Source organism: Atheta coriaria, unplaced genomic scaffold, assembly GCF_025399875.1.
Source record: "Atheta coriaria isolate IRGN ID8LTWV9N9 unplaced genomic scaffold, Caltech_Dcor_3.1 hic_scaffold_5_pilon, whole genome shotgun sequence".
NCBI lineage: Eukaryota > Metazoa > Arthropoda > Insecta > Coleoptera > Staphylinidae > Dalotia > Dalotia coriaria.
In genome coordinates, this window is record NW_027045447.1 from 5,681,919 (window position 1) to 5,691,511 (window position 9,593).

The 9,593-nt window shown below is 38.4% G+C and overlaps 3 protein-coding genes across 3 annotated transcripts; 2 read left to right on the top strand and 1 right to left on the bottom strand.

Annotated features, from left to right (window-relative positions):
• The first annotated feature begins 672 nt into the window (after window positions 1–672).
• Window positions 673–2,942, top strand: LOC135792332 (inhibitor of growth protein 1). Its single transcript, XM_065302954.1, has 3 exons — window positions 673–988; window positions 1,486–1,938; window positions 2,418–2,942. The coding sequence occupies exons 1-3, from the start codon at window positions 826–828 to the stop codon at window positions 2,741–2,743; spliced, it is 942 nt and encodes a 313-aa protein (XP_065159026.1). The 5' UTR covers window positions 673–825; the 3' UTR covers window positions 2,744–2,942.
• Window positions 2,876–4,156, bottom strand: LOC135792331 (serine hydrolase-like protein). Its single transcript, XM_065302953.1, has 2 exons — window positions 3,960–4,156; window positions 2,876–3,904 (listed from the first exon to the last, which is right to left on the bottom strand). Exons 1-2 carry the CDS (start codon window positions 4,006–4,008, stop codon window positions 2,973–2,975), a joined length of 981 nt encoding a protein of 326 aa, XP_065159025.1. The 5' UTR covers window positions 4,009–4,156; the 3' UTR covers window positions 2,876–2,972.
• A 488-nt stretch (window positions 4,157–4,644) lies between these two features.
• On the top strand, window positions 4,645–8,894 carry Sfmbt (Scm-related gene containing four mbt domains). The gene is made up of 7 exons (XM_065303772.1): window positions 4,645–5,144; window positions 5,232–5,428; window positions 5,481–5,706; window positions 5,775–7,279; window positions 7,330–7,782; window positions 7,845–8,018; window positions 8,086–8,894. Exons 1-7 carry the CDS (start codon window positions 5,138–5,140, stop codon window positions 8,242–8,244), a joined length of 2,721 nt encoding a protein of 906 aa, XP_065159844.1. The 5' UTR covers window positions 4,645–5,137; the 3' UTR covers window positions 8,245–8,894.
• The last annotated feature ends 699 nt before the right edge of the window (window positions 8,895–9,593 follow it).

Below are 9,593 nucleotides of genomic sequence, written 5' to 3' on the forward strand. Positions count from 1 at the left end.
ATACTGCTCAAGTCTCACGTCTTACCTGTTCATCCCACTTCTGAGATGTTAGGTGTGGCACTTGTGAGGGCAGGTGATAAAAGATAAGCATGAAACAATGAGCACTTGTAATTGTAAAAGAATGTTGAATAGCGTTTATTGAATAAGGCGTCTCTTAATCTGCGTCTGCTGCGCTCTGCTTGTACTTAGCTACTGCACCGGGCGCACGCAGTGCGCCGGTGTTGCGCGGGAAAAATAATGTAATGTATGTTGTGTTGTTGGTTGCCTACGTTACGCATTTCGCTAACACATATGTCTTGGATATAGTAATTTGTGCTTGTATTTAAAGAAATATTGCAAAAATTTTGTATTTTTCATAATAAAACGTGTGTATTACTAGAATATTGCGATGCATGGCTTGGTTTTAATTTTTTTGACATTTTGGTGTAAGTTAAGTTGCAGAGCAAGAATATACATTAGAAAATAAATATTAATTTAATTTAAAACTATATAAAAACATTTAATTAAATAATTTTATATAATATTATTGTTTAAAATATTTATACTGTGTTTTAATAGTTAAAAGTTATTTATTTCGTTTAAATGTGTTAAATTTTGTCATAGTATGAACTTTTACGTATGTTGGGTTGCCTATGTTAAAGTTCCACTTGGATTTTACTTTGTGTTGGTGTAACTGCTGTAAACAAATGCAATATGGCGAGTAGCAACGTTTGAACGTTATTTTCAACCTGGTTTCTAATCGAGAGCTAGAGAATATAGAAATCAGAAGCAGTGCAATAGTGCCACGACTTTAATTTACTGTCGGAGGTGTATCGATTCTCATTGATGTGTGCAACCAAAGCGCACAGCGAAATGCTGAACCAGGTTTCTGTCGAGGCAGTGTATTCCGCGTCCTATGTGGAAAACTATTTGGATTGCGTGGAAAACCTCCCCAACGATCTGCAGAGGATGATCTCTAGGATGCGTGAGTTGGACGTTAACTATCTAGGTATGTTTAAACATCATTCATTTTGACAATGCATCATAAGCATCTTCAAACAAGAATAGGTTAAAATTTTGGGTGTCTATGCGACTGCTGAGTTGATAGTTAATTACTCGGAAATGATTTCTTATTGGATTAATATTATTGCAATCTTCGATTGTTGATTAAATTATAGGTTTAGGTATGTGAAGATTTTGTTTTCTGAGGGATTAAATAGAAAGTTATTGAGGATAGAAATGTGAGTTTGGTCATATTTTAAAAAAATGGTCTAAAAACGTTTGTAATTAAGAATACGAAAATGTTTCCAGTTAAATTTTTACTTTATTAGAAGCAGAATTATACACACAATCATATCTATACTTAATTATATTTGTATCTCTATGCGTTTCATAGTAATTAATTTTAAACTTGAGCTTGGTTTGGCATCACTCCAATTCTTAACCTAAAATTTTTACTGTACGCTTGAAAACAGACGCGTATAATACAATTCCTAAATATTTCAGTACACGTACGAGAAACCCAAAAGCAGATAGAATTATGGCGATCCAGCGACTCAGAAAACTCGCCGAAAATGAAGCGCATCATCAGGAAACTGCAGAAAGCTCTAATTGCAGCACAAGAGCTCGGAGATGAAAAAATGCATTTACTGCAGGCAATCCAAGACAAGATTGAAAATAAAACACGTCTTTTAGATCACGATTTTAAGAATTTGGACTTTGGCAAGGAGGAACCAGCCAGCACAGAGACAAAAGAGCAAGTGCCTGTCATTACAAACAGCAATACTAGCAGTAACAACAATGTGAATACAGCAGAAAGGCCTAATAAGAGGGCGAGGCGGTCGAGGCACGACACGTTGACAGGACTGGACACTAGTCAGAATGATAACGGGCAAGCTGAGCATGTTTTGAGGAGTCAAGTTACATCTACAGCTAATAATACAGCTAAAAAGAATGCAGGTTAGTAATAAATTCAAAATTTATTTAATTTAAACTCTAGTTAATGTTTAGATTAACAATTTTTGATATACAGGGTTCTAATTTAGTAATTGTAGCTATTTATTTTTTATTTGCCATTTTGGTTAAAAATTTTAGAGGTAATGTAAGTTTGGTTGCAGATTTCACTTAAAAAGGTTTTATTTAAAAATAATCTTTTGAGAACATTATTTCTGAAGTGATAATGTATGTTATGTTAAGAGTGGTAATTCAATAATAACTCGAATTAATGGCAAATTTCATGTTTAGGGTCAATCAGGTCAGTTTTTGGCGATAACTTGTTTATAATTGGTTTAAATATTAATATTTCTGCTTATAAGTATTGCAATTTAGTATTACTACTTCGTGTACTAATTTTAGTCAACGAATGTTCAATATTTTAGTTATTATCACCAAAATAGCTCTATTTAACATAAAAATTAATTATTCTTTTGTGATTTCAGGTGCAGGAAAGAAAAAGAAGCGTAAATCTCGTCAAAATCACCAGCGTGAAGAAACGCCACCCAAAGAAGAAGAACCTTCGATTGATCACGACGAGCCCACTTATTGCCTATGTGATCAGATCTCATTCGGCGAGATGATTATGTGCGACAATGATCTCTGCCCAATCGAATGGTTCCATTTCTCATGCGTGAGTTTATCGACGAAACCAAAAGGTAAATGGTACTGTCCGAAATGTCGCGGTGATCGCCCGAATGCGATGAAACCCAAGGCGCAGTTCCTGAAAGAACTCGAGCGATACAATAAAGAAAAAGAGGAGAAGACGTAAACGTGTACATAGCGCAGTAAAACGCGAGAGAGACTTTAATATAAGTTAATCTTTTAAATTTAAATGAACGTACAAACATTTTTAACCGGATGAAGATGCAAATATGAAAGTAAGTAAAAAATTAATTCAAACTTCAAGTTAAAACAAAAAAGTTTATTTGTGTAAAGAAATTAATAAATTTCAAAAGTATTTTACGAAACCATCACATTCTTATATTTTACGTGTTTTTTTATAATTTACTTTCTGATGGTTGATTTTTATTAATACTTAAGAAATTACCTAGAATATTAGCAGTTTCGCGAGGTTTTTTAATGTGGTAGTTGTCAAAAGGTACTTTTATGATGTTTACATGACTATTTTTGCTTTTCAAGGTGTTTAGGAACGTTTTATGCTCGGTTGTTTTAGCCTGCGTGCATAAAATGACTGTCGGGCACATAATCGGTTGTTTTCTTAGGAAATCAATCATGTAATCAAAGCCAGAAGTATGCATCAACATATTTTTCAACTGTAAATCATTCCGCATCAAATATTTACCGTTATCAATTTGTCTACAGCTTCTTCTGGCGATAGCGCGCACTGTTTTTGCCGTGCCACTTTCAATTTCACTAATATCACCTAACATTTCGTAAAATTTAATTTTATCATTGCTGTATTTGTTTTTATATATTTCTAGAACATCGTCAAACGTGAATTCTTCAGGACTTTTTGTCATCTTTATCTTTTCAACTGCAAAATAGTTTTCGTTGATTTGTTTGAATATTTTTGAAAAATCAGTTGCAGGTACGCCATAATTGTACATATCGTCGAGGAGAATTAATTTAGAGATTAGTTTTGGATAAATTTGAGTGAAAACAGCCGCGGTGTGTGCGGATTTTCCATGCGCAACAATAACAACTTGTTTTATACTTTGGTTTTGCCTGAATTGATGCAAAAGTCTATAAATTACGTATTTAATTGTTAAAACAAAGTCGATGAAGTGATAAGTTGCGTGTGGATATGCCGATGATGATTTTCCATGCCCTGGTAGATCAATTGCAAGGTACATATGATTTTCTTTGAAGTTTTCAATCAATTGATCGAATGACGCCGCGTTGTCATGTAAATCATGCAGGAACAATATGATATCATTTGTTTTTATCATATTTTCCGCCATAATTTTACCTAAAACAAAAGAATATTCAATATTTCACTTTATTTTGTAAAGTTTATGACTCACAAGTTACTTGTCCCCATGGTACACAAATTTCAACTTCTAATTCGTTCATTTCGCGGAGAAAAATTCGAACAATCGCGTCGCTTGTGTGTTAAAATAATTCTACTGTGCATCAGAGACATGTTTTGTAATGTTCTGTGTAATATATGCGAGTGAATGATGATAACGACCGGAATAATAGCGTCTTAAAGTGATTTTTAGTGCGAGCGCCAGTGACCTTTACACTTCCATTATTTTTGGAGTCAATTTCCGATTAACAAACAGGAGTGTAATGTAAATGCCTTGAAAGCGGTGGTATGGATAAAAGTCATTGTTATACGTGTAAAACAGTTACGACTTTTTGGTTTTATTACAAAACAAAATAAGAAATTAAGTTTTAAACTTCATTGTTTTGAATTCTGGTTTGATGTCATTTATTGAAGAGATTTCTAGGGATTTTCCATTTCTGCATTGGTACAACTGTTTCTTATTTTAAAATGATGATATCTTATAAATTAAATATATTTTTTGTATTTTGTATAATCTAGATATTTAGGCTTAACAATTAATGTAGTTAAAATTGTTTGTAGTTTGTAGATAAAACATAAAATATGTGTTGTTTGAAGTGTGGTTAGCAAATGTGGGCAAAGCCTTAGAAATTCCCCCAGATTTAGTGGGATTCCGGGTTCATGTTTCAGTTCATTTCAGTTGCGTTCGGTTTGTGTTTGTGCTTCTCTCGTATCGCATGTCGCGTGCGTTAGCGCTTGTATGTAGTAGTGACGCCCGTTGGCCCGTAATTACCGCACGTTAAAATTTGCGCTCGCCGCTCGATGTCAGCGCGCGCGTGTGTGTGCTGTGAATATGCGGCGACTCGCCTGCGTGCCTACTACCTAACACAAACAAACAAACGTTGAGCGTGCCGTCCGCGTATTTGGTGTTTCCCTGTGCGATTGGATTACGTCGCAGCAGCATTATTCGAAGGGAAGAACAATACGCGCAAACTCCACGGGGTTGTAGCGTAGAACACAGTGGACGCGGTCGCGCGGCGTGCGTGATCATCGCGACCGGCGTATTTTGGGAATTTTCCGATGCACAAGCCCTCGAAGCCGATGCGACGCTCGCGCGAAGACTCCAAAGTGCCTGATTACCCGCAGGACAACCTGTGATTATCGTGCATTGATGTTTTATCAGCGTGGGACAACATGAATAGTAAGAAAACATTACATACATAGCCAAATACTCTCACATTTTGTTTTTGTTTCATTTCCTATAATAACACCAATTATAATTTTCCAGTGTACACAATGCCAGGGGTTGCTGATATGGGAATGGTCTGGATGGGCTCCTCAACGCCAGACATGTCTCTGGGCCTAATGCAGCAAGATGGTGAAATGTTACTGGATCATGACAGTAATTATTATCCTTCCTCACATCACAGTGCTTCAAATCATTCAATGGATGATATGAGTAGTCATCTACACAATTCACCAATGGTAATTTGATTTTCTTTTAATAATCATCGATAATTAAACATTATAATTCTAGGCAATGGAAGGTTTAGATATGTTGACCATGGGTGATTCAAATGATGGCAGTAGTTACACTGAAGATGATTCTCAAGTGTACATGATCACAACTGCCACACAGACCTTACCCTGTCCAACACGGAAAATCAAACCAGTGAAACATCCTGGTTTGGTTCTGAAAACACCAATTGCTTACCAGGGAAATACAGATCCATCTGTGATACCCATACAAAAAGATGGCATAGGTAATACATAAATCACTTCCACCATTTTGTTTTGATTACATTTTTTATGTTTTTAATGTATTTTTAAGCTGTATGTGAAAAATGTGGAGCAATCGGCGTAAAACACGCTTTTTATACGCGTGAGCGTCGATTCTGTTCACTTGCCTGCGCTAGAGGTTACACAGGCCTCGGTGGTCTGAATCTCATGCCGCAGAATTCCTCCACGCAGACAATGCAAGACTCCCTGGAATACGCCGAGCATCACTTCAAAATGGAACCACCTTCGGAATCCCTCGAAGGTCTAACTTATGACGCTCCTTTCCCGCAATTAGCCCAGCCCAAAGACGAAGACCCACCAGTCGACGAGAATATCTCACTGATCAGACGCCGCACGGCGTATATACCCAACAGTTACGACTGGGATCAGTGCCTCAACAATCCCAATTTCATCGCTGCACCAGTACGATGTTTCCCATCAGCGCCTATGTCTGATATTTGGGATAACATCCTTGTTGGTATGAAAGTTGAGGTGGAAAACACCGATTCCGATAATTTGAGTGAATCATTCCCGGATTCATTCTGGGTAGCTTCAGTTGTGAAAATAATCGGGTATAAAGCCCTGCTGAGATATGAAGGTTTTGGGCACAATAGCCAGAAAGATTTCTGGGTCTCGCTGTGTTCAAATCAGGTACATCCGGTTGGATGGTGTGCGACAATCGGGAAGCCTTTAATTCCACCGAAGACAATCGAGAGTAAATACAGCGATTGGAAGGAGTTTCTACGAAAACGCTTAACCGGCGCGCGGACACTACCTTCGAACTATTCTAATAAAGTGAATGATTCACTAAAATCACGATTTCAATGCGGGTACCACCTTGAAGTAGTGGATAAGAACAGAATATCTCAAGTTAAAATCGCGATGATTCATAAAATAGTCGGCAAGCGCTTGAATGTGAAATATTACGATATGTCGCCAGAAGATGCTGGTTTCTGGTGTCATGAAGATTCACCTCTATTACATCCAGTTGGTTGGGCACGACGAGTTGGGCATAACATAGTCGCACCTGATAGTTATCTCCAGAAAGTTAAGAGTGGTTTCTTTGACGATGAAGACGCCACAGATGAATTGTTTAAACCCATTCAAGTTGGTACAGCAAGCAGCAGCTCACAGTTTGCTATCGGTATGAAATTGGAAGCAATTGATCCGCTTAATTTGTCGTCAATATGCGCTGCAACTGTAATGGACGTCTTGCATTGTGGGTATATTATGATTCGGATAGACACGTACGATGCAGACGCAACGGGCGCGGATTGGTTCTGTTACCATGAGACGTCGCCATGTATATTCCCGATCGGGTTCTGTGATATGCATGGAATTCCGCTCACACCACCAAAAGGATACTCGCCGGAGTTGTTCACCTGGGAGAGTTATCTTGCTTCCACGAATAATGTACCAGCGCCAAGGGATCAGTTTGTGGAGAGCGTGCCAAATTTAGGGTTTATGGAGGGGATGAAGATTGAGGCGGCGGATTTGATGGATCCGAGACTGGTTTGCGTGGCGACTGTTGCAAGAGTTGTCGGGAGACTACTAAAAGTAAGTATTAATCAATCAAAAGTTAAATTTTACTAATTTTATATTATTAGGTGCATTTTGATGGTTGGGAAGAAGAGTATGACCAATGGTTGGACTGTGAATCTCCTGATATCTACCCGGTGGGGTGGTGTATCAGTGTGAGTCACAAACTCGAAGGACCACCGTCTGCGTCATTGCAGAAACTGAACCAAAAGACGCTCACACCTCCAAAAACAATGAAAAAACGCGGTCGTAAGAAGAAAAATACAAGTCCTAACAATAAAAGCACCACACCTACACCAACGCCAGCGATGAATACGCATCAGTTGCGACAACGCAACGAAGTTAAGTATATCAAAGAAGAAGAGGAAGATGAAGATGATGTGGATGTGGGCATGGATGAGTCAAGTGTCCAGGAACCGGAAATGGCGGAGGAACCAAGTGGGCCTGATCAAAGTCTACCGGTTGCGAGTGAACCAGTTGGTGCGGCACCACCGCAGGAACGCAAAGTTCCCACTTATAATGTAAGTTTATAAAATTTCAGATTATATTTAGCGGTTATAATTTTGAAATTTTATGATTACAGACGAGTAGCACGAGTAGCAAATTTATACCTAGGTTAGTTGATTTAACTGGTGGTTCTGGCAGCAATAATTCCGAAGCTGGTGAGCTGTGTCCAAGCGAATGGAATGTTTTCGACGTGGCGCAATTCCTACGTGTAAACGATTGTGTAAATTACTGCGATTTGTTTAGTAAACACGTAAGTAAATTATGTCTTGGTGAATTCTTTAAATTTATTACTCACTTTTTTTTATAAATTTTAATAGAAAATTGATGGAAAACTGCTGCTCAACTTGACGAAGGAAAACATCTTGGATTACACGTTGGGAAAAGTCGGGCCGTCGTTGAAGATCTACGATCTCATCCAACAGTTGAAGATTAAAATCAACCCGCAAGCGCGACACGGCAATAAGAAGTTTTTCTAATGCGAAAATAATCGTGCGTCCTGCCTTTCGAACGCGTTTGATTGTTTTAAATCGAACCGCGTTTACATTTATAACCTAATTTGATACCTCGTTGGTCTCATAGTCTAACAGCTCACATAATTTGCTTGTTCTTGTGTTTAAGAATGGTAATGAGAGTGGAAAAGGAAACTAATCGTGCCTATGATAACAATTATTATTGATTTTCACACTTGACAGTTTAAATGTTGACATAAACCAAACCGTTAAGCAATGTGTCATGATCAAAACTTGATTGATTGATTGATTTACCAAACAATTGTCAAAAATCATGATTTATGTGTTGTAATAACAAAGGAAACGCTAATTATTGGTGCTACCCGTGTTTCCACTGATGAAATGAAAGAAATTCACATACAAATATCATATACCTAGATGGAATAAGTAATTACTGAAAATCAGGAAATTGTTTACGATAAGTTTGCCAATATTATTCTTATTTTGTACCATTAGGTTTTTATTTTCAATCGGACAAGGCAAATGTGCGCGAAATTTCGGATAAGTTTGATGAGTGAGAATCGTTTTTCATTTTGGTATTTTTGCGATGAAACATTATTTATGAATTATGAATATAAATAAGATTATCAAATAAAAGAAACCAAACAAATGCGAAACAGGCCCATAATGGCGGTTTGCACGGATGTGAAGCGCGCGAACCGAAGCAATAATTGAACAATGATCTTTTGTTTTTCGGTTATTTTTATTTATATCTGTGCTTTTGGTTCAAGATGGCGTTGCTTTTGTGCATTCAACGCGCGAGAATAATGCGGTCGATTCAATTGAGTAATCGAGTAATGCGAAGAGTGGTTGTTAATAAAAGGAATTTGGCGAAAGGAGAATGAATGGAGCGGAAGCGCATTATGCCGCTGTTATAACATCACAACATGGCGCGACGCCGGGAAAGAAAGAGCCGAAAGATGAAGATGTGGTGCGAAGGGTGCGAAGACGATGTGCCTGTGCCATCCGCGCGGCCGCTACAAGGTGAGTGTCGATGTTTGTCTTTTTCTTGCGCTCGAGTCGGCCGAGTGCATTTCGGTTATGAAATGGCGTCTGTTGCTCGACTTATGCGGCGTGCTGTACCGCGAGGCGGGGCCACGCCGACCAGCTGGCAGACGCTCCGAGTACGGCGAGGCGCGCTCCATGCGCCGCTGCCAGCGCGCCGAAAAGTGGCGCCACGCACACATCCACACCGGCGGCAACGACGCACCAGCGAATAACTTCGATTTGTCGCATAACCACGGCAACGCAATGCAAATGACATTCGTACATATGATGATAATAATATTACTGACAGATTACCGCTGACAAGCGGC

Coding starts and splice junctions, on each gene's coding strand:
- LOC135792332 (XM_065302954.1), top strand. CDS start 826: ATGTGTGCAACCAAAGCGCACAGCGAAATGCTGAACCAGGTTTCTGTC. Junction 989..1,485: donor GTTGGACGTTAACTATCTAG/GTATGTTTAAAC, acceptor TAAATATTTCAG/TACACGTACGAGAAACCCAA. Junction 1,939..2,417: donor TACAGCTAAAAAGAATGCAG/GTTAGTAATAAA, acceptor TTGTGATTTCAG/GTGCAGGAAAGAAAAAGAAG.
- Sfmbt (XM_065303772.1), top strand. Junction 5,429..5,480: donor ATCTACACAATTCACCAATG/GTAATTTGATTT, acceptor TTATAATTCTAG/GCAATGGAAGGTTTAGATAT. Junction 8,019..8,085: donor GCGATTTGTTTAGTAAACAC/GTAAGTAAATTA, acceptor AAATTTTAATAG/AAAATTGATGGAAAACTGCT.
- LOC135792331 (XM_065302953.1), bottom strand. CDS start 4,008: ATGAACGAATTAGAAGTTGAAATTTGTGTACCATGGGGACAAGTAACT. Junction 3,905..3,959: donor ACCATGGGGACAAGTAACTT/GTGAGTCATAAA, acceptor CTTTTGTTTTAG/GTAAAATTATGGCGGAAAAT.